The 25525-nt window shown below is 36.3% G+C and overlaps 1 protein-coding gene across 4 annotated transcripts; it reads left to right on the top strand.

Moving 5' to 3' along the window:
- Positions 1-384: 384 nt before the first annotated feature.
- On the top strand, positions 385-24902 carry il1rl1 (interleukin 1 receptor-like 1). 4 transcript variants are annotated; one of them, XM_083537776.1, is made up of 11 exons: positions 385-458; positions 10783-10855; positions 11181-11424; positions 12327-12489; positions 12867-13017; positions 13103-13174; positions 13244-13349; positions 16253-16386; positions 19701-19838; positions 21302-21466; positions 24338-24902. In XM_083537776.1, exons 2-11 carry the CDS (start codon positions 10783-10785, stop codon positions 24688-24690), a joined length of 1599 nt encoding a protein of 532 aa, XP_083393902.1. In that variant the 5' UTR covers positions 385-458; the 3' UTR covers positions 24691-24902. The 4 variants fall into 4 exon arrangements, with proteins under 4 accessions (XP_083393902.1, XP_083393904.1, XP_083393901.1 ...); XM_083537778.1 differs by having other exon boundaries at positions 440-458; positions 11181-11215; XM_083537775.1 differs by lacking the exon at positions 385-458 and adding an exon at positions 8964-9406.
- Positions 24903-25525: the final 623 nt, after the last annotated feature.

Here is a 25525-nt window from a genome sequence, read left to right on the forward strand (position 1 = left end):
AAATAGAAAAAAAAAAAAGACGTAAATAATTTAAGCTTTTCCCCTCCTCAAATACTGAGGTGAGACAGACCTTCAAAATCCATTTATAAGCCTTAAAAAAAATAATATATTGGAAGTTTAATGTACTGGGGTTTTTTCATACTTTTTTCACTCATCATTTTATCTAGAAAAACAGCATGTTTTTAAGGGCAGGAAGTGGAGGACATCAGACATCCTGTGTCACAACGTTATCAAAATGACTCAAAACATGTTTAGTTCTTGGTTATAAGATTTTATCAAATTTATGCATTATCAAATTTATGTGTGGGCGTGGACGTGCGTGCGTGCGTCTGTGTGTGTGTGCGTGCACGTGCGTGCGTGCTTCCGTGTGTGTGTGTGTGTGTGTGTGTGTATAAAAATATGTAACCAAAAGTCTAATCAGAAGTTGCCAGCCTTCATCATTGGATTCATTGAACAAGGTGAGTAAACATGTCTCTCTCTCTCTCTCTCTCTCTCTCTCTCTCTCTCTCTCTCTCTCACACACACACACACACACACACACACACACACACACACACACATACATATATATATATATATACTGTATATATATATAGTTGAGCTATGCTTTATACCAGTGGTGTCAAATCTTAAATTCACAGTGGGCCAAAATAAAAAACTGGGACGAAGTCGCGGGCCAAACTTAATATTTATTGAAAAAATGACTGCAATTGTGCATGTTTTCCCTTCTCTCCAGATATGTAATGTTGAAACTTTTCATATGAAAACAAACTTTAGTTTTGCATTAACATTCAATTTGGAACAACCAAAGCTTAATAATATAAACACACGAGAAATTTAATTTGGAATAAAACACACATCAGTGTTATTCGTTTCTTATTATGTCTCTCTCTCTCTCTCTCTCTCTCTCTCTCTCTCTCTCTCTCTCTGTAGCCTTTCGAGTTCCTTTTTAATGAAAATCTTTTTTTTTACAGGCCAACAACAAAACAACCAAAAATAATGTTAATTTCCTTCAATTAAAAAAAGGCAATCTTAAACTATTACCATTCCATGCCTTGGAGTAGAAAAAGTGCATAAAGACAACATTCATTCAAGCTCAGTTTGCTACACTCCGATTTACTCTGATGCACATTGGTTCAAGTCAGATACCTGCATCTCTTCTTAGATGCAAGTGCATCAACGTCTGGGTTTAGGCTCTGAGCTGAGGAAGTCATCAGGTTTAAGTGAAGGTGTTCATCAGTGAGACTCATGAGTGTTGTTTTGTTCATCTTCATTAAAGAGAACAGTTGCTCAGATAGATACAGTGAGGAAAATAAGAATTTGAACACCCTGCTATTTTGCAAGTTCTCCCACTTAGAAATCATGGAGGGGTCTGAAATTGTCATCGTAGGTGCATGTCCACTGTGAGAGACATAATCTAAAAAAAAAAAAATCCAGAAATCACAATGTATGATTTTTTAACTATTTATTTGTATGATACAGCTGCAAATAAGTATTTGAACACCTGAGAAAGTCAATGTTAATATTTGGTACAGTAGCATTTGTTTGCAATTACAGAGGTCAAACGTTTCCTGTAGTTTTTCACCAGGTTTGCACACACTGCAGGAGGGATTTTGGCCCACTCCTCCACACAGATCTTCTCTAGATCAGTCAGGTTTCTGGCCTGTCGCTGAGAAACACAGAGTTTGAGCTCCCTCCAAAGATTCTCTATTGGGTTTAGGTCTGGAGACTGGCTAGGCCACGCCAGAACCTTGATTTGCTTCTTACAGAGCCACTCCTTGGTTATCCTGGCTGTGTGCTTCAGGTCATTGTCATGTTGGAAGACCCAGCCTCGACCCATCTTAAATGCTCTAACTGAGGGAAGGAGGTTGTTCCCCAAAATCTCGCAATACATGGCCCCGGTCATCCTCTCCTTAATACAGTGCAGTCGCCCTGTCCCATGTGCAAAAAAACACCCCCAAAGCATGATGCTACCACCCCCATGCTTCACAGTAGGGATGGTGTTCTTGGGATGGTACTCATCATTCTTCTTCCTCCAAACACGTTTGGTGGATTTATGACCCAAAAGTTCTATTTTGGTCTCATCTGACCACATGACTTTCTCCCATGACTCCTCTGGATCATCCAAATGGTCATTGGCAAACTTAAGACGTGCCTGGACATGTGCTGGTTTAAGCAGGGGAACCTTCCGTGCCATGCATGATTTCAAACCATGACGTCTTAGTGTATTACCAACAGTAACCTTGGAAACGGTGGTCCCAGCTCTTTTCAGGTCATAGACCAGCTCCTCCTGTGTAGATCTGGGCTGATTTCTCACCTTTCTTAGGATCATTGAGACCCCACGAGGTGAGATCTTGCATGGAGCCCCAGTCTGAGGAAGATTGACAGTCATGTTTAGCTTCTTCCATTTTCTAATGATTGCTCCAACAGTGGACTTTTTTTCACCAAGTTGCTTGGCAATTTACTCGTAGCCCTTTCCAGCCTTGTGGAGGTGTACAATTTTGTCTCTAGTGTCTTTGGACAGCTCTTTGGTCTTGGCCATGTTAGTAGTTGGATTCTTACTGATTGTATGGGGTGGACAGGTGTCTTTATGCAGCTAACTACCTCAAACAGGTGCATCTAATTTAGGATAATAAATGTAGTAGAGGTGGACCTTTTAAAGGCAGACTAACAGGTCTTTGATGGTCAGAGTTCTAGCTGATAGACAGGTGTTTAAATACTTATTTGCAGCTTTATCATACAAATAAATAGTTTAAAAATCATATATTGTGATTTCTGGATTTTTTTTTTAGATTATGTCTCTCACAGTGGACATGCACCTACGATGACAATTTCAGACCCCTCCATGATTTCTAAGTGGGAGAACTTGCAAAATAGCAGGGTGTTCAAATACTTATTTTCCTCACTGTATGTGCTGCAGAACATAGAGAGCATTTGAGCAGCTTGGGCACAAAGTTGGAGCAGTGTGTCGGAGAGGAAACATGGAAACTGTGCAGCACACACAGAGTCGTACTTTGACTTGAGCGTGTCACTACACTGGAGTTCAATCAGCTCCATTTAGAGGTTGGTTTGTAGTATTAGCGGTGTATGAGCTATACACTGGCAGGCCAGCTCGAATACACATTTGATATGATCTCGTGGGCCAAATATAATTACACCAGGGGCCAGATTTGGCCCTCAGGCCTGAGTTTGACACCCCTGCCTTATGCAGAAGGCATAGCTTAGCTATATAGATGCATTTAATGAGCTAGGCTAATACCTGTACAGTATATCACTTAGGCACAGGTGGAAAATAATGGATTACATTTCCTCACTTTACTGTAACTGAGTAGTTCTCAAAGTGCAACAACTAAAACACACAAAAGTTTACATTGTTCTCATTTTTACACATGGCAGTTTACATTGTTCTCATTTTTACTCTGTACATTTTACGGTAAAAAACTGGCAGCTGTGGTTGCCAGAAATCGACCATTAAAATACGGTTACTTGTTTTTTTGCAGTGTAAAAAATGGTCCTGTAAATTAACGGTAAAATACTGTCAGCTCAACTGCCATTTGCTTATAAAATTATATTTAGAATAGATAAGTAATGTGAACATATTATGTGAATATTATGTGAATGTGAATGTATTTTATTTAAATTCATAAAAAATATAGAGAATTATGCAAAAGCATTAAAAGTATCAATTCAAGTCAACTCTTTTATAGATAATAGCAGCACACATTCATGTGCAATTGAACTTGAATCACTTGATGAATCACTGCATCAATAATACAGTTAGTGCCCTTATATAAAGCAACATGCAGTATAACAATATTTCTCTGTCTTTGTCTAATCCTTTGTCTAAAGTTTTCAAATAGGACTTTTGGGTTCACACAACAGAGTGTTGAAGTAACACTAAAGCAGTAATAAGATTAATGAGATAATGATGTGACTAATTAAATGAGGATTAAACTTTGATAAACACTTGTGAATAAGCAGGATCACTTGATTCAAAGAGAATCAAGAGCAGAGAAACACAACATACTGTACAGCCACAACCAAAGATGAAATCCACTGAAAATAAAACACATTCAATCTCTCAAGATCTCAGCAGAGGATGATTAAACAACCCACAAAACATCATTACGGTGTAACTTTATTTCTGTCATAAGTGTACAAAAGCGCTAATTGAGATTTTAGGTGTTATGTGTACTTTCAATTGAAGTCACCATAATGGAGATTACTGTTTGCTTTAGTGTTTAGTTCTCAGAACTTGACAAGCAAAGCAATATAAACTTTAATCACCCTGGAACAATCTAGAGAGAAGTCCTATCAAATCAAGCGTCATTCAAAAAAACAAAGTTTTAAGCAAAAATGTTTGTTAATAATCACTATTCTTGTGTTTCATATGCTGATTAAAAAGCGCTAAGGATTTTGTGCATAAAACATTTTAATTCTTAATAGTTTGTCACATTACTTTGAAGTCATAATACTATCATAAACAATACGAAATTTATTATAAATTGCCAACAAAAATCTAATAAAAGTGCAGCAGATGATACAATTTCTTTTTACTTTTCTTGTCATAACAGAAATGCTTACAAACAGAATTACAACAGCCAGAGAAAAAACTAAGAAGTTTTTTAAAAAGTTAAGGGTCAAAAGCAACCACTGATCTGAAAAATGGTCAGGCAAAAAATTTTCAAAAAAATATAAACCTCTGTTAAATATCAAATGATATTTTGTACTATAATAATTGAAGCTGGTAATTCTGTTTTTGGAGTTGTTTATGATCCTGTTTGAATTCAGTTGATTTTTTTTTTTTTATTGCTGTTTTGTAAAACTTATTATTCATATAATTTATTTATATTCATATAAATTATTCATATAATTATTATAATAATATTCCAGACAGTGTTTTACTTGTCTGTGCATGTGTGAGAGACCATACAATGGTTTTAGTTGCTTTACTGTATACAGTTTGCATAATTTCAGTTAAATTAATAACCTATCAAATATAAATCTTTTATTTTTATTCTAATTTTTATTTTCTTGCTGAATGCACAATGTGTATGTGTACACAATATGTTTATTGATAATGATTGTTGCTACATGTAGCAAAAACATCAAATAATTGGGAAATTGTTATGGGGCCCAGAGTACAAATTAGCCAGGGGGCCCAAAAACCCTAGCGGTGCCCCTGGATGCCAGTGATGCAGACCCAGCTGAAAGTGAAATGGCATTGAATTCTTATCAAACAAACCCAGCAAAATTAAGCGACTACTTTCAATTCTAGTGCAAGAAAGGCTACAGCTTTATTATGCAGTGTGAGCTGTGTTTGAACTGGCAACTTATTAAAACTTGTCATCAAACCTGTGCAAGCATGTTGAGGTCAGTTAATAATACTTCTACCTTTTAGATTACATCTGCGTGACATTGCGTGACATTGCTAATGTTGGTTAGCACCAAGGTTGGAAATAAACGGGGACGATGCACACTTATGCTAGCTCTATTACCAGTGCCACGATTTAAGTGTCATATAAAATGAATGAAAAATTTTATATTTTAGAGTAGATATGCTGATGTTGCTTTCAATTTGAGTATTACTGTATAACCAATAACACACTTTTGCTGAGAAAACAGTGCAGTGCCCAATCAATTATTTAAATTTGTCACTGCAGAAAACATCTGCATTTGCTATTTATAAACTTTTTTTCGGCTTCTCCCATTAGGGGTCGCCACAGCGGATCATCCGTATTCATGATCCGCATGTTTGATTTGGCACATGTTTTTATGCTGGATGCCCTTCCTAACGCAACCCTCCCCATTTATCTGGGCTTGGGACCAGCACTAAGAGTGCACTGGCTTGTGCAACCCTAATAGCTGGGGTTGGTTCCCTGACCGGGGATCGAACCCGGGCCGCAGCAGTAAGAGCACCGTATTCTAACCACTAGACTATTTATCATTATCATAAATTAATAGCTTGCTTTCTTTGCTACTGAAATAAACAAAAAGTTATTTTTTTGTTCTAGTTATAATCTGTAACAATCAGTACAAATTCATTAATGGTTTTTAGTTTGTTTTATCTGTGGCCAGAATCTAACTTGTTTTTATCTACCTAGTTTTCTAACGCTAATGTTTTCATTAAAATAACCACCTGTTTAAATGTGAGTAGGTATATGAGGTCATATCACAGTTACATCAAATGTAACTGTAAATGTTAAGGTGATAGTTCAGTTGTTTTGAAGCAGGGTTGTATGAGTTACTTTTTCTTAGTCAGTGTGTTATCTATAGAAGACAGCGCTCTGCAGTCTTCTCGTCTGCAGGAGCAGAGCGCAGTGCAGGGACATCGCCGTAGAGCTACAGTGCCAAGCACAGGGACAGCAACACATTTTAGTGAGATACATTATTTTTAGTTGCTGTCTACATGCTCAATGTATCTGTTTGCTATTTCAAATAGGGAGAGTGCAGGGAGATTGCATTTTCATTTTTAAAGGTGTTCTTTAAATTCAAAACAACTATTTTGAGATTTACATCCCCTTATCGTCCCCCAAACCACCCCCTCTGTTAAAAAGTAAATTTTACTGTAAACTTGGTACATTTTACTTTAAACAATATTTTAAATTAGTCAGTTTTTACTTTTACATTCGTAGAACATTTTATTACACTTTCCACCTCTGCATCTAGGTTTGCTATGCTATTACACGTAGGGCAACAATATTTCTTTTTTTGTTCAACTAGCTTACATAACATTATTATTTATAGCATGTAGTTTATCATAATGTGTGTAGCAACAAAACAACTACAGCCTAACTAGTTTAGTTGGATTGTAGTTAAACTGGCACTTATTGATTTGGTTACCTTTAATTGGGGTGATGTCATAAAGGCTGTCTGAATAGGTCCTGAACTGAGTTCAGTAAGGGGGAATCTTCAGTGTGGCTTAAAGGGCTAATTTAAAAGACATATATGAATAAGAATATAGCTGTTGTATGTATCTTATGGCTAGAATTACCCAAGGAGGGTTTTTTTTTCCGCAATGAGAGTTTGATCAATTGTGCACAATATTAAGTATTTACTTGTGCAATAAATGCACTTAAATGCTAATGCAGTCCAACCTCCACCTTGAACCAGTCTGTCGTTCCTAATGCACACTTTACTGCTGTCACAGTGTGCTTCTCTGACACACCTGACTTTCTCGTACAGTACCACTATTCCTCTCTTGGCACCCTGTGGTACGCTTACTCTAAATCCACAAACACATAATGCAACTTCTTCTGACCTTCTCTATACTTCTCCATTAACATTCTCAAAACAACTAATGCATATGTGGTGCTCTTCCTTGGCATGAAACCCTACTGTTGCTCACAGAAGGTCACCACTTCTTTCAGCCTGGCTTCCACTACTCTTTCCCATACCTTCATGGTGTGACTGATCAACTTAATTCCCTGTAGTTACTGCAGGTCTGCACATCTCCCTTATTCTTAAAGATCAGTACCAGCACACTCCTTCTTCATTCCTTTAGGCATCTTCTCACCTTCCAAGTTCCTGTTAAACAATCTTGTTAAAAACCCCACTTCCATCTCTCCTAAACATCTCCACGCTTCTACCAGTATGTCATCTGGTCCAACTGACTTTCCACTCTCATCCTCTTAATTGCTGCTCTCACTTCCTCCTTACTAATCCTATCCACTTCCTGCTTTACCCACTCCACACCACCCAACATTCTCTCTCTTTCATTTTTCTACTTGTTCATAAGCTGCTCAAAATACTCCCTCCATCTTCTCAACACACTCTCTTTACTAGTCAACACATTTCCATCTCCATCCTTTATTGCTCTAACTTGCAGCACATACTACCCAGCTCGATCCCTCTGCCTGTCCAATTGGTACAAATCCTTTTCTCCCTCCTTAGTGTCCAACTTCTTATACAGCTCTTAATATGCCTTTTCATTGGCTTTAGCCACATCCCTCTTCACCTGCTGCCCCATCTCCTTGTACTTCTGCCTACTTTTCACATCACTCTGTCAATTCTAATTCTGTTTTGCCAACCTCTTTCTCCTTATGCTTTCCTGCACTTCCTCATTCCACCACCATCTGTTTGTCTTCCTTTCTATTTCCAGATGTCACATCAAGTACCTTTCTAGCTGTCTTCCTTACCACCTTAGCACCTCTTCACCACCACTGAGCCCCATCTGACCTATTCCCTGTATCTCACAGTAAAGTCTTCCTCCTTCAGTTTCCACCATCTTATTCTTCTTTCACTCTTCACTCTCCTCCTCTTTTTCTTCACCTCCAAAACCATCCTACAGACCACCATCTGATGCTGTCTAGCTACACTGTCCCCTGCCAGCACCTTACAGTCTCCAATCTCCTTCAGGGTGCATCTCCTACATAGAACATATTCCACCTGTGTGCACCTTCCTCCACTCTTATACGTCACTCTATGATCCTCCTTTTTCTTGAAATACGTATTAACCACTGCCATTTTCATCCTTTTAGCAAAATCTACCACCATCTGCCCTTCCACATTCCTCTCCTTAAAGCCATACCTACCCATCACCTCCTCATCCCCTCATCCTGTTCCCTTCACCTACCTAGGTACATTTTCTACCACTTCATCTAACTTACTCCAGAATGTTTCCTTCTCCTCTATCTCACAACCCACTGTGGAGCATAAGTACTGATGACATTTATCATCACCCCTTAAACTTCCAGCTTCACGTTCATCACCCTATCAGAAACTTTCTTTATCTCCACTACATGCTTATTGTACTCTTCCTTCAGAATCACCCCTACACCAGTTCTCTTTCCATCCACACCATGATAGAACAGTTTAAACCCACCTCCAATGTTCCTGGCCTTACTCCCTTTCCACTTGGTCTCCTGAACACACAACATATCTACCTTTCTCCTCTCCATCATATCAGTTATCTCTCTCCCTTTACCAGTCATAGTACCCACATTTAAACTACCCACCCTAACCTCCACTCTCCTCCACTTCTTCTTTCCCTGCCGTCTGTGTAAACGTCTTCCTTCTCTTCTTCTCCTTCTTCAGACAACAGTAGCCCAATTTCCACCGGTACACTGTTGGCTAACAATACCTGTGGTGGTCGTTGGTAACCCAGGCCTCAACCGATCCAGTATGAATTTCTCTTTCGTGATCCGCATATTTGATTTGGCACATGTTTTACGCCGGATAACGCAACTCTCCCCATTTATCTGGCTTGGGACCGGCACTAACAGTGCACTGGCTTGTGCAACCCTAATGGCAGTGTTAGGAGCCTTTCAAAGCTAAAACTAATTAAATTATACCTGAAGTCCACCATGTCATGAGAGCACCTCAGCAGCCTTGCTGACATTAGTATCAGCCATGCATTCGCGGATTTGATAAGATGATGTAATGTAAAGGATGCAAGAAAGTTTAGGTTGTAGAAAAGATCATTTGTTGTGAAAAATGTTATTGATATGTTTGTTGTGTGAAGTGCTAGTTTATTTGTGGTGTTTTTAATTACCTATTAAAATATAAAGTAAGTACAAATTGTTGTTGGTTTTTTTTTTGGTGGCGGAGGGTTTAGTCATGGTGTGGTTCGCCCAGGGTGCCATTCAATCTAAAACTTTCATTGTTCTGGAGGCACACTTAAAGGTTCTCTAAAGAACCATAATAGTGTTCTCTATTTGATTAAATTAAATCATCACTAATACATTTTAGGGACTTACATTTAAGATCCTACAAAATCTGACTCAGTTTAGTTATTTTGTAATAAACAATATTTATTTTTAAGATACAGAAAATCCTGAGTCCACTTTGAAAGTCTTGGAAAAACAAAGAATGATATTCTTTTGCTTGGGGTTTTCAGTGCTGAAGAGGTCTTTTAAAAGCTAAATATTGTAATTGAACTAAATGAAATATATTTAACAAGTTTTTCCTTTCTTTTTTTTTTTTTTTTTGCTTGTTAAAACATTTTAATCCATTTTTATCAGTTGTTATTAAATAATCTTTATAAGGATATAAAGTTCTGCCATATAAGGTCATGTGAACCAGTTGTTATCATAAAAACAATTACATATTAGAGTAAGCAAATTAATATAAAACTATAATCACAAACCTATTTAAGTCAAACACATTTTATTTTATTGACATTTTAACTATATAAGATGAGATAAGATATACCTGTATTCGTCTCGCAGTGGGGAAATTTCTGTACAGGGGGGAAATTTCTATGTACACTTGAAAACCCAGGTAAATTAAAAAAAAAATTATATATACAAGACAACACAGATAACACAATACTGACATTTTTTTAAATACTTTTTTGCACACAAAACTGTAAAATATGACAATATTAAAGTGACACTGCAGCACCAAACAATAGAAGTAGCTTTTATTTGTAATCTACAACTGGACAGTGACATTACATTAAATGTATATTGCTTGTTAGGCAGTGAATTTAGAGCATAGGGTAAGCTATGATATGGTATGCACAGCTAATGTGGAATAGAATCTTAGTCTATGTAATAATAAATAATAAATGTAACTTCAAACAATGCAAACACTTTATAAAGTGTTTGCATTGTTTGAAGTTACATTTATTATTATTATAGCTCTACATTGGATCATAAATTTAAGTTCTACAGTAAAATGTACTAGAGTCCCACTGAGTATTTCAATTTCAGTGGAATAAAAACCTGTTGACAGAGTTTGCTGTCTGGAATTTAGAGCAAAAACAAAGCAATTCTGATGCACTGGTAATGACAAAGGAGGAGACAAAATTTCACTGTTTTCATGTGCACATTTTTACAGATGGCAGGCCTAAAGGTGATTATTTTCTTCCTGGCTGAACTTGTCATGGCTTCTGCGTATATGAATTATTCAAGTAAGGAAAAAGCATCCATTAACTGATGTAACTAAAAATAAAATAAAACATATTTTGCTGTTGACACAAGATTTCCTAAGAAACATTCCATCCTCTAAACATGCAGACTTAACTACATATAAAATAAGATGGAGAATGTTTATTTCAGAATTACAGATTTCAGTTCAAAATTAGCTGAACAATACTGTATGAAATATATATGAGCAACATGGCATAAATAATGAAATTAATAATAAAGTTGATTTAGTGGTAAACTGATAAATAATACACATTTAAACGTATTCCTGTTTTTTTGTTGTTGTTTGTTTGTTTTTGTTTTTTTTAGCCCAGTGTGAGAGCATGTCGAATGACCCTATCAAGGTGATACAGGGAGAGGCACTGCGTCTGCACTGCCCCAATTTCGACTGTGCTAATGTGAAGAACAATTCAGAGATATTTTGGTTCAAAAAAGAAAATGCTAAAATCCAGCCAATCATGATGAAGGAAAATGAACGGGTCCATTATCATGGTGGTATACTATACTTCCTGCCATTAAATCTGAATGACACAGGCCTTTACATCACACAATGGTTATTATATACGCATCTTACACACGCAGACATACCGTAAAAGCTAAAGTCAGAGGTTTGCCAAACCCATTTAAAGCCATTTAAAATCTATTCAATAAAATTTTTATTTAAAAATTAAACAGTGGACACAGTCATAAAGTATAAAGCAGCTTTACAAAAAAAAATCCCTAAAATGAACAAACCATTGGCAACAATGGCAAGCAAAACCTCCAAACAAAAAAGATGATATGATGAAGAAACCTTGAGAGAAACCGGATTTAAAAGGGAACCCATCCTCATCTGGGTGACACTAAATACCCATTCATTAAAGTTACAAACTTTCTTTCGGTTTCTCCCGTTAGGGGTCGCCACAGCGGATCATCCGCATGTTTGATTTGGCACATGTTTTTACGCTGGATGCCCTTCCTAACGCAACCCTCCCCATTTACCCAGGCTTGGGACCAGCACTAAGAGTGGCTGGGGTTGGTTCCCTGACCGGGGCTCAAACCCGGGCCACAGTGGTGAGAGCGCCGCATCCTAACCACTAGACCACCAGGGAATTAATTAAAGTTACAAAACTGATCAAAAACTTTGTGAATCCATGAAAATAATCCTTATACGTTGCCTATTTTTATCTTTCCATTTGGTAACAGGGATTTTGAATCTTTTTAGTTCTAGCTTTTAGTGAATTTTTGCAAATTAATTATTTTAGTTTTAAGTAATCTTAAATAAATTGTAATGTAACGAATGTAATTAAGAGCTGATTACACCAAGCTTTTATAATGACTGGACTCTACAGACAATAATATTAATAATCTTTGATATTGAATAAATACAAAAGTTTACAGTCAAATCACACTGTCTGATTATTCTGCCACTACTCTTAATTGGCTTAATAGCTTTTATGTCTATGTGTTTTGCAGGTGGTATGATGTAGCTCAATGTGATGAGTTTGTAACTGAAGTTGTTGTTTATGAAAAGTTTCACCCAGATCAACTGTACCCAATTTTATCAGAACAAATACACATTCTGCCTCTTGAATGTCCAGTGTGGCAAAACACAGGAGAAAACATCACCTGGTACAAGGTACATTCAGAAAGAGATTCTGTTGTATATTACATCAATTGAATAATTACATTCACTTATTGTCTCACCTGTATATTAAGCCACAGACTATTGTAGCAATTGACTTGTTTCTCCATCCACAACCAGTGTTTATGTTCTCCTTACATTAATTTCAGTTTTATGCACCTGATGAAGCCATTATACAACATCCTAAACAGGCACTTTCTTTTTGAAACAGCTTTGCAAGTAGATCTGCTTGTATAATGCCAAACCAGAAGCTAGACAGTTTTTTTTAACAATGTGAATTTTACTTTACACCAAGTCTCAGGCAACCCTAGTGTTTAAATCAGTTACAAACATGAGTGAAAGATGACTCAAATATCTGGTGTTTTTTGAAGGATTTCCGTCTGATCCCTCAAAAGACTGATGTCATAATTCAAATATACCTCCTCTCAAAAGATGCTAATGGAATCTACACTTGTGTGTGCACATGGGAACATCATGGTCAGGTTTACAACTCTAGTGGATCCCGCTATATTCAGCGAAAAAGTTGAGTGCTATGAGACTATGACCACAAATATACTCAAATCTCACAGTATATCAAATTATTTGGACTTTTTAACGTTTTGTTTAGAAGAGATTGAAGTACCTTTTCGTCCAACCTTTCAATATCCCATCAACAACTCTGTTGACTTCGTGGACCTGGGTAAGAATCAGAGTCAATTCCTTCTCTATTAAAACCTAATTTGAAAGCTTACATACGAAACTCTTTCAGGATCAGATGTGAAGTTAGACTGCCTGGTGTTCCTTGGTATAAACATAAGGGAATCAAAAGGGGTTTACTGGTTAAGGAACAACAGCAGACTGGACTGTTACAACAGGTAAAGCAACATTATTTGACAAACAGTTATAAGATGTATAGATGTATAGGAATTTATTAAAATTATTTCTGCATTTATTCCATTGAGATCTGTAATTAAACAGTGTTTGGTAATGGAGAAGAAAGGTACTAAGAATTTTTAGTTAAGTTTTGATTAATTTCTGTGCAAATAAACTACACAACTTCATTCTGGCTCAATTTGCAAACATTTCTAAATTTGCATTGAGTGAAGCCTACAAAAACACCATAAAAGTTAACATAGACAGAGGGCTAGACAATTTAAATGACTACTATATGATGAGAGGAAAGGCAAAGAAGCAGAAATGTAAGGTATTTTAAATCATTATGCCAATTAAATGGATTTCCTATGTCTAAACTGAATAGAACAAAGATCTCTGCTCTGATCATGAACACTGCATGTTTCACATACTGTACACTGTAGAAGTGTTTTAACAGCGAAATTTTACCTTAAAGTGAAGTTTATTTAACAGTTAAATACTGTTAATGTGAATGCAAGTAAACTTGATACTTTTTGCATTGTAGCTTTGTAAAACTATTCTCTTCATTAGTTTACTTGTTATATTTCTGTCAAAACATTCTACAAAACATTCTTTGAGACTTGGGTCTATTAAATAAAAAAAAATATTTTATTGAAAATGTTTTGTTTGACCTCACCATTTTTCAGATCAGTGGTTGCTTTGTTGGGCTCCTGGCCCTTGACTCTTTAACATTAGTTTCTGTTTGGCTGTTGTTAATGTAAAGCACATTTGTTATGACAATAAAAGTCCAGAAAATTTGTCATTTGGTCATTTTGATTAACTATTGATGATTTAAGTATCACCTAATGCAATTTTTTTTATGGATTGTTGCAAATTAGTTTTATTTTATTTATATATGAATATGACTTCAAAGTAACTTGATAGAGTATTAAGGAATTAAAAAAATAGATAAGATAAGATAAACCTTTATTCGTCCCACAGAGGGGAAATTTCTTTGTTACAGCAGCATGAAAAAAATAAATAAATGCAAATATATAAAAGAATAGACAAATAAGACATACTATAATATTACAAGTATTTACACAACACAATATATAAATACAGATGAGGGAAAGTACATATTGCAGGTTGTATTGCACACAGGTGGGCCATTACATATATGCACAAAATCTTTAGAACTACTGCATAACTTAGGCACACAGATATCAAGAATCAGCACATGAGACTCAAGAATGGTGACTATTAACAAACTTTCAAGCTGCAATGCATGCTGGGTGCCAGAATTGTTCAAAACTCCCAACATGCATTGCAGCATGAATAAGTTATCCACATTTATGGTTTTACTTTGATGTTATCTGATTTGTTTAAACTTTTTACTAGTTTGTTTCATGGTGATCAGATTTGAGCTGGGGTTTTTTTGGTCTGTCTGTCTGTCTGTCTGTCTGCTAATTTTCCTTTTTTCCACTAATTTAAATTTTGTTCAAGGGAAACACAAAGCAATCACTGATCTCCATAATGGTAACTTTGAATATAATACATTCTAAGTAATGATATGCTCACATTATTTAAATATTACTTTATAAACAAATAGCCATTGGCAAGTTTGAGTGCAGTCAGTTTCTACAAAAAAAAAAAAAAAAAAAGAGTTAACTTGAGCTGACAGTATTTTATCATTTACCGGATTTTCAGGGTTTAAGACAATTTTTTACACTGTACCAATTTAAAAGCATTTTTTTTGGCAAACACAGCTGCCAGTTTTAAACTGTAAATTTTACAGGATTTTTTTTTTTTTTTTACAGTGTAGATATTTACCAAATAAAAATAAAAAAACAGGAAAATCGAATTAAAAATTTAACGGAATCCTTTTCTGGCCCAGCTTTTTTTAACATTACCCATTATTTAATTAATACTAATCATATAAAATAAATTGAGTGTTGCATAATCTTCTTAATAACAATCTAGTTCCTGAGGGGGAGAAATCTAAAATCTGTTAGCACAAAGAGCTAAAACTTCACCATGGCATAATCAGCAGCAGGGCACCATCCTTTCTCCTGCAAAAAAAAACACACATTCCACCATGTTGGAATTGCATCTTCATACACACACAAAGGGTTTCTGTGTTACTCATTTTCTCTTGTGAATGTAATGGTTCATTTTTCTTTCCAATTAACTTAGTTCTAGTTAACTAAGTTCTTATTCAGAAGTTTCTTAAAATAATTCAATAATTTGCAAGGCTCATATATAATTCATTTTTGACATGATTAATCTCCTTTAAAAGAGATTATGCCTAATTTTTTGTAGTGCTTGATCTGCAAAAAAAAAATTATTTGACTTCATGCACAAGATTTCTTGTGATTTTCTTTACCATTTTCATAGTTTTTTGTGTCATTTTTTGTTTCACTCAGCAGTCATTTTTCAACCTTATTTAATTTTTTTCTTTGTTGAAACTAAGTGCTAATATTTGTCTGTGACTTTTTTAAGTTTCTCTTTTTTCTGTTTTTTTCTATGGCCTTGTCTGTTTGTTTTTTGTTGTTGTTGCTGTTGCTGTTCATTAAAGTTATTGTGCATTTGCTTCCACTTCCCCTCTTTATCACATATATATCTAAGATAAACCACTAAATCTGCACTAAAACTATAAAAAGAAAATAAAAGATGTATGAATAACAAACATATATATATAAAAAAAAAAAATTATCAACTGCTTGTTCTGTGAACATAGGATTACACAGACAAGAAAATAAGAGCAAAGCAATAAGAAAGAACATTAAAGGAAAATATAAGGGGGCAAGACAGTAAAATATTATCGCTTGCAATGTGTATACACATTTACATGAAAGAGTAAATGAAAATGTATTTGTATTGAGCATGTATTTCATTTTTTCTTTTATTATAATTTTTTTTCTAGAATGGACAATGTGTCAGTTCGGTCAACTTTGACGATAACCCAGGTTTCAAAGAAGGACCTAGAGAATGAATATTGCTGCGTAGCCATAAGCCAATATCAATGGGCATTAGTGTGTATCACCCTCAGGACTAGAGGTAAGCTTACACAGCACATCAGAAATGTAGTGTGGAGTAGGATGGCGCAGGACTTGGAGCAACTATAATCCATATTTATATATGAAAAAATTGGCTAAGTTTAAAAGCCAGGACGGACCAGAACAATTAGAAAACACAGTAACAAAGAAGAAAGGATTTAGAGTTTAAGAACATGAACACACAAAAATAATTTGTACAAAACTTTGTGTGAAACAGTAAAACCTCAGGGCTTAGATAAGTAAAGTTATTTAAATAAACAGAGAGCACTTGGACACACTTGCATTACGCTTATGCACCTGATTTACGCACATTAAGTATGCACATGCATTTAATTACTTGATCCACACAAATACCCAGAGGAGGTTGGATTCTCTTTTGAGTTTGATTCATTATAAATTTATTATTTATATTTGTAATCTATTTATTTCTGTAAAGTTGCTTTGGGATAATGTCCATTGTTAAAAGTGCGATACAAATAAAATAAAACTGAACTGAATTTAACATTTTAAAAAAATCCTGTATAAATTTATGGTAAAAAACTGCCATGTGGTTGCCTGAAATCTACTGTAAAAAAAAACAATAAACAAAAAAACACTTAAACTGGTACTTTACATTGTAAAAAAATTTTCTGTAAAATATGGTTAAATACTGTCAGATCGAGTAAACTCATTTTGTTTGCAGTACCTGACTACACTTAAAATGCCCAATGGCTATTTGTTTATAAACTACAATTTATAATATTTAAATTATGTGAGCATATTAGTACTTAAATTAGTACTAGAATGTATTTTATTTAAGTTCATGACAAAAAACAGAATTATGCAAAATTATTAAAAATATAAATTCGAGTCAAATCTCTTGGAGATAATAGCAGCACACATTCATGTGCATTTGAAATTAGTAAAGATTTGTTTTCATTGCATCAGTCCTACACATTTTATTTTTTAATGATTTAGTTATTTATTTATTTATTATTAAAAACAGAGAGTCCAAACACACCATACATCCAAGCATGCAAGCAAAACAAAGCTGAACTAACATCGGAACAAAAACAGTAACAAAAAACAAAAAAACCCAACCCCTCCAAATGCATGCACAAACAATACTTTTCAACATATTTTGTGCATAAAAATTAAAACAAAAAATTACTACACACACGTATTCCCCCATTACCAAATTAAGGAACCTGGGAGACCCTACCACTGACATCCCTGAGAACCCCACCCCTCCACTGTTCCCACTCCTATGCTTACCATGCCCTGTCCACCCTCCCCCGCATGTTCTAACCTGCAGAGTCTGGCCCAGAACGGCCAGAACAGGATACCCTGGTTGACCTGTGGGGACAGGCTCCGGATGCATTCACACCTCATGCCCTATAAAATGCACTTCACTACCGAGATGACTTCAAAATCGAACCAAATATTATTGGTCACATACACATACATACAGAGTACAACATGCAGTAAAATGCTTTTTAACGATGACAATCCTGCATGAGGGAATAGGATAAGTAGAAAAATAAACCAAGAAAAAAAAAAGAAGGCAGATAAATAAAAAGTATAAACTATAAAAAATCTAAAATATATAAATATATATGTGAAAAAAGTGTATATAAAAGGATGCGTATGCCAATAAAACAGTAAAATTTAAGGTGATTTGACGTGATTGTCCTTAAAGTCCTTAAAGTGTCCGTGTGCGGTATGGTGTGGTATAAAGTGACACTATGCTGTGCAAGTCCAGAGTTAAAGTGACAGTCCAGAGATTAAAGTGAATAAAGTGTCGTAGTGCAAAAGGAAAAAAACAAAACAAACAAAAAGAATTGTGCAGAAAAAGTGTGAAGATTGAGAGAGGACAGGTTTTAGATCCTAGGCGTTTCTTGGTTCAAACTCTGAATGGCCTGCGGGAAGAAGCTCCTCCTCATTCTCTCTGTGTTTGCTTTCAAGGAGTGTTAGCGTTTTATCAAGAAGAGTGACATGCCCTACTTTAGGAGACAACCCATAGCAAGGTCCCTTCTCGTTTCCCTTACCCGCTGACAGCTTTGGATGCTCGTCTTCCTCCAATGCCTGCTTGCCAACCTGGACAAATAGCTGTGGGCTTCAGCCACATAGTGAGCCCGCAAGGCCTCACTAGCATCCTTGAGCCACCCCTGATCTGCACCCTCCCAGGCCTTCTGCAAAACCGTCGTCTATTCCTTAGCCTTCTACCTCTTTCTCTTTGCCATCTCCTGTCCCTACCATCAGCACAGGATGGCAACCCTCTTTTTAGTGTCCTCCCACAAATCTGCTTGCATGGCATACAGCCCCGCATACTCTGCCAACCCACATAGAGGTGGTGCAACACTTTACATAAGGAGGGGTCCTGCAGCACGGCCACATTTAACTGCCACAAGCCCCGACCCCTTTGCCCGAATGACTCCAATCACCATTGATTTATTGATTGCCACAAACAGGACATCAAGCCGTGAGGTGTCACCTCCAGTATTCTTCTAGGTATGGCCTGAGGCCTGCAGCTCGCTCACCCTGAACATGTCCACCAGGCCTGTTCCCGCCATCACCTGGCCCTCTCTGCCTCCACGTCTACATTAACATTTATCTGCTGTTGTTTTTCAGTCACTTGATTATTTCTTTCGCCGATGACTTGACATATGTTTCAGATATTGGAATAATTCTTTGTGAAAAATTACTTTGACAAAAAAAATTTGAAAAATTATGGTAAACATTTTGCTACATCAGCAGTTTTCAATTTAATTTAAATACATCCTTTGGTCCCTCCCACCAATAGCTGTGTATTTGTGTAGAGTAGTGGCTCTAATAGGCAAAAAAAACACCCCTGTTGTCCCCTCCACGGTGCATACACCCCTATTGCCCTGAAACTCACCACCCTCCTCTTCCGATCCACACAAATAATCCTCGGCACTACTGAAACTACCGTCTCAATCTCCCAACCAAAGGTTTTAAAAAAGATCCCCCCTCCATCCCCCCTCCCGTCTCTCACCCCCAAACTGATAGCCTCCATTCCCACCCATTCGAAAAAAAACTCTATTTGAACCTCCAACCTCGCACTCTGGCATTCCAGAAAAAATATAGATCAAAAGAAACAGAACGTAAACTAGGGAACACCATTTTTTTAAACAAGTGTTAAGAATAAAATAAGAATACAATTCTTGAATTATTGTTTAATATGCAAAGGATTATGAAGAAGTTAGGTTCACACTGGACAGGTCATGTCTTCTCTTTTTGAACTAGACTGAAGACCACTGTTTAAAGCCATTATTGTCCCTAACTGTTTCTAGAGCATATTGCTTTATGTTTTAGAATCGCTGCTTCCAGTGGCTGCTGTGTTTTCCGGCATGTTCCTGTTCATCCTTCTGGCTGTTGGCATGGTGAAGTGGTTCACTGTAGATCTGGTCTTGTTTATCAGAAGTTTCAGAATAATGCAGTGCAAAAGAAATGGTAAACAAATTTTATATGATTTAATATTCTTTTTTTATTTTAATTAAGCATAAACATATATTTTCTGTTTGATGTTTTATTTATTTATTAATATTATTAGGCAAAAAATATTATAGTTATAGTAGCAAAAGGAATTTATTATTTATTTATTTATTTTATTTATTAAGGAACTTCTAGAGTTTTCATGATGAACACTTTGGGCCTTTGTGTTTCTGCTGGTTTCAGCTTCTTGGCATTCTGAACTGAATATCAGTGTTGGGCAGTATTGCGTTACTGTAACGAAGTTACTTTTGACAGTAACTAATACTGTAACGTGTTACTTTTAAAAATAAAGTAACTTTGTTACCGTTACCGTACGGTGCGTTACCCGTTACTTTTTTAAATGAATTAATTTCGGCTGAAGTGTAGCCTACAGTCTAACCTGTTTACAGCAGCGACGCATTGTAGGATTGGTGGATGAACCACTGTAAACACGAAGAAGACGCACTGTGGGCGTGTCTCAGTTTATTCAGGTCTGTGGGGCATTAACGGCGAGTCAAGGCGAGAGCAAGACGAGTTTCTCAAAGTGGAAATATGCTCATTATTTCACTTTAGTTAAGTATAAATACAAAAACCTTTTAGTCAAATGTAAGCTGTGTCTTTCTGGTTCGAAGCTCGTATCTACTGCAATAGCAGCACCTTCAGAAACTACACGCCTCAAAGAAGCTAGAAGCTAAACCGGTGTTCTGTTGTACATTGTTGATAGTTTTCATACTTAAGCTGTGGAAGGAACATTTTTAAGAGCTCAACACAACAGCTTTTATGATGCATAAGCCACTTTAGTTTTTGATTGTGAATATATTATTCAGCTTGTTTTGTTTATTTCAGAAATTCTTGTGATATATTCAGTTTGTGCTGCTCTGACTTGAATAAAATAGTGTTTAAAAATTACTTTATGTTTAAGTCAGTTTTGTGTTTGTATAGACCAAAACGCATAAAAGGGCATTAATGTGAACATTAAAGAACATTCTTTAAAAAAGTAACTAAAAAGTTACTTTTAACAGTAATGCATTACTTTTTGGTGTAAGTGATCAACAAAGTAACTGAGTTACTTTTTGAATGAAGTAACAAGTAACTGTAACTAGTTACTATTTTTTTAGTAACTAGCACAACACTGCTGAATATAATAGACTGTGTGAAGTGCCGAAATATACTTCAAACACAATGTGAGCTCTAAATGAGATCAGTAAAACTGTACTGAATATTGAAATACTGAATACTATTAATACTGAATAAATTCATTCCCAAAACGTAAAAAAGTCAGCTCTTTTATTTGTCCCAGTAATGTGAAATCATAGTGATGTAAGTGATATCATGTGAAATAGAGGCCCTTTGAAAAACAATATATAGACAGGAGGTTTGTGTACACTTATTTTTATTAGCACTTTTGTTTTAATGTTTAAATGTTTTTTGTGTTTCTTTAGATGGCAAATTATATGATGCATACGTGATCTACCAGAAGGATAACCCAGATGAGAAAACAGGAAGGAAAGCTGCTCATTTTGTCAATGAAGTTTTGCCAGCGGTACTTGAAAACTCCTGCGGCTTTAAACTCTATATTCAGGGCAGAGACGACCTACCCGGTGAAGGTAAATATAATAATTAAATTATATAAATATTTATTTACAGTGAGGAAAATAAGTATTTGAACACCCTGCTATTTTGCAAGTTCTCCCATTTAGAAATCATGGAGGGGTCTAAAATTGTCATCATAGCTGCATGTCCACTGTGAGAGACATAATCTAAAAAAATAAATCCAGAAATCACAATATATGATTTTTAAACTATTTATTTGTATGATAAAGCTGCAAATAAGTATTTGAACACCTGTCTATCAGCTAGAATTCTGACCCTCAAAGACCTGTTAGTCTGCCTTTAAAATGTCCACCTCCACTACATTTATTATCCTAAATTAGATGCACCTGTTTGAGGTCGTTAGCTGCATAAAGACACCTGTCCACCCCATACAATCAGTAAGAATCCAACTACTAACATGGCCAAGACCAAAGAGCTGTCCAAAGACACTAGAGACAAAAATGTACACCTCCACAAGGCTGGAAAGGGCTACGGGGAAATTGCCAAGCAGCTTGGTGAAAAAAGGTCCACTGTTGGAGCAATCATTAGAAAATGGAAGAAGCTAAACATGACTGTCAATATCCCTTGGACTGGGGATCCATGCAAGATCTCACCTTGTGGGGTCTCAATGATCCTAAGGAAGGTGAGAAATCAGCCCAGAACTACACGGGAGGAGCTGGTCAATGACCTAAAAAAGAGCTGGGACCACCGTTTCCAAGGTTACTGTTGGAAATACACTAAGACGTCATGGTTTGAAATCATGCATGGCACAGAAAGTTCCCCTGCTTAAACCAGCACATGTCCAGGCACGTCTTAAGTTTGCCAGTGACCATTTGGATGATCCAGAGGAGTCATGGGACAAAGTCATGTGGTCAGATGAGACCAAAATACAACTTTTGGGTCATAATTCCAGTAAACGTGTTTGGAGGAAGAAGAATGATGAGTACCATCCCAAGAACACCATCCCTACTGTGAAGCATGGGGGTGGTAGCATCATGCTTTGGGGGTGTTTTTCTGCACATGGGACAGGGCGACTGCACTGTATTAAGGAGAGGATGACCGGGGCCATGTATTGCGAGATTTTTGGGGACAACCTCCTTCCCTCAGTTAGAGCATTGAAGATGGGTCGAGGCTGGGTCTTCCAACATGACAATGACCCAAAGCACACAGCCAGGATAACCAAGGAGTGGCTCTGTAAGAAGCATATCAAGGTTCTGGCGTGGCCTAGCCAGTCTCCAGACCTAAACCCAATAGAGAATCTTTGGAGGGAGCTTAAACTCCGTGTTTCTCAGCGACAGGCCAGAAACCTGACTGATCTAGAGAAGATCTGTGTGGAGGAGTGGGCCAAAATCCCTCCTGCAGTGTGTGCAAACCTCGTGAAAAACTACAGAAAACGTTTGACCTCTGTAATTGCAAACTGAGCTACTGTACCAAATATTAACATTGACTTTCTCAGGTGTTCAAATACTTATTTGCAGCTGTATCCTACAAATAAATAGTTAAAAAATCATATATTGTGATTTCTGGATTTTTTTTTTAGATTATGTCTCTCACAGTGGACATGCACCTACGATGACAATTTCAGACCCCTCCATGATTTCTAAGTGGGAGAACTTGCAAAATAGCAGGGTGTTCAAATACTTATTTTCCTCACTGTATATTATTGTGCATGGAGACCTAATATATTCTACATAGCCTGAGAAATCTAGTTATAATTAATGAGACATTGCTTTATTCAGATGCATTTGTAGAGTTAATTCAGTTAAACTACTACTCTGTGTTTCTGATCTGTACTATTGTTGTTTGGTATTTTTTTATATTAAAGCTTATAATTGATTATAAAGCTTATCGATATTAGCTTTGATTTAATTTAATTCAAGCTTTTTTTTTTGTGACAAAAAGATTTTTGAGCTTCGAGTTATGACTTACTAAGCTTTCGCTATTAAGATCACATTGTCCAGATCTTTATTCAAAATATTTAACTATAAGTAGCTGATGTAATGACTGAAACAATACAGATAAAGAGCAGGTAATATTTAAATGGGAATGGGTGGCGTTAAAATTGCACTCCAGCCAGTTAAAAGAGGGCCTCAAAGAGTGGATGCTGACCTAAACTCAGTCAGATTTACTGACATGCATTTTAATATATTTTTGTCCATTTATATGAGTTCAATTATTTTTAATAGTCTAGCTTATTCGTTTATAGTTAGATATTTATATATTGTTTACATTGGAATTTCTATCCAATCAGACTTCAGTCACCACCTCACGTGTTGATAAGGTCAAAGGGATCTGACGTAAGGCCTGCAGAATCAGTATCTGCAGACTTTTTTTATCATAAACTTCCTCGAAGCTGTTGCTTTAACCAAACAGATTGTGATTAAGCTACTCCATGGCCCCCTAGAAGGTGTCAGATTGCATGGATGGTCAGAAAGCTCACTAGTGAGACATAACAAACCATATCTGCTGCAAACTACACAAGCTCAAATATATTTTTGTGGATTTAACAGCTGTTGTTTTATTGTTTTTGTTTCACAATGGAGAAGAAATTAATTTGGTTACAGTTATACAGTTTTATTTGTCAAAACTAAATTGTATTCACATTTGGAATCCGTTCATTTGGAGTGCTATTTATACTTGAGCCTAATGAAAAGGCAGCATAGAACCCACTGGAGAGTGCAGATTAATCCTGGTGTCTAAATAATGCAAATGATATAAACAATACAAACAATGTGAGCCAGGAATTAAACATTTGTGTTAGCATTACAAATTGTATTGATATTAGTTAATATTAAGTAGTCCAGGACATCAAGTATTCAACACCTTGACAAGGGAAGAAATTTATTAAAAATTGTTCATCAGCTACTTTTTTCTGCTACCACCAGACTGCACTGAGCTTATCGAGAGAAAAATGCGGCAAAGCCGCAGGCTGATAGCTGTGCTACCACCAGGATTCAATCATCATGGGTTCACAACCTCACTTTGTTATGACTGGCATGTGGGGCTGCATCATGTGCTGGTCGAACAAGATATGAGAGTGATTCTGATTCAACTGGAAGATATGAAGGAGTATTCCCATCTGCCCCTGGGGCTGCAGCATCTCCTCCAAAAGACTTCACCCTTCAGGTGGGATGAGAGCAGTGGCCAAGCAACCTGCCCAACCTCCTGTTTCTGGAAGCAGGTACGCTATAAGATGCCTGTTCCTCCAGACTCTAGCTCTTGTGGCATTGACTTTTAAATATAATAACCACTTTTAAGTATATTGTAACCACCTTTGTCAGAATTACTTAAATCAATAAGCCAAAACATTAAAACCAATGACAGGTGAAGTATATAATTGATTATCTTGTTACAATGGCACCTATTGATAGGTTATATTAAGCAGCAAGTGATGGCTGGGTCAGGGTCATTGACCTTTTAGAGTCATTGGCTTCAAAGGCTCATTGACGCATATGTCAATTCAATTCAATTCATTTTTATTTGTATAGCACTTTTAACAATGAACATTGTCTCAAAGCAGCTTTACACAGATAATGTGGTGATTAAAAATGAATATGTTCTTTATGAGTAAGTTTGTCCCTGATGAGCAAGCCGGTGGCGACTGTGGCAAGGAAAAACTCCCCGGATATGTGGAGCAAACGCTGAAACAATTAATGCTGGCTCTGGTAGAAACTTGACAGAGCGTAGTGCAACACAGCTTCTTGAGTATGGGTCTATGTACTGTAGCTACAGTCAGAATATCATACACATAGATGCTTTGGACATGTTATTGCTAGAAAACCTTGGGTCCTGGTATTTATGTGGATGTACTTTGATACATACCACTAACCTAAACATCAAGTTAACACCACTTTATTGCAATGGCTTTCCCTAATGACACTGGCCTCTCTCTGCAGGATAATTCTCCCTGCCAAAATGCAAACATTGTTCAGGAATGATGTAAAGACCAAGCCACAGAGCTTGAGGTGATCAAGCATCTGTGAGATATGCTGAACATACAATTGTGGTTTAATATATATGTGGTTTATATATATATATATATATATATATATATATATATATATATATATATA

Source organism: Silurus aristotelis, assembly GCF_946808225.1.
Source record: "Silurus aristotelis genome assembly, chromosome: 3".
Taxonomy (NCBI): domain Eukaryota; kingdom Metazoa; phylum Chordata; class Actinopteri; order Siluriformes; family Siluridae; genus Silurus; species Silurus aristotelis.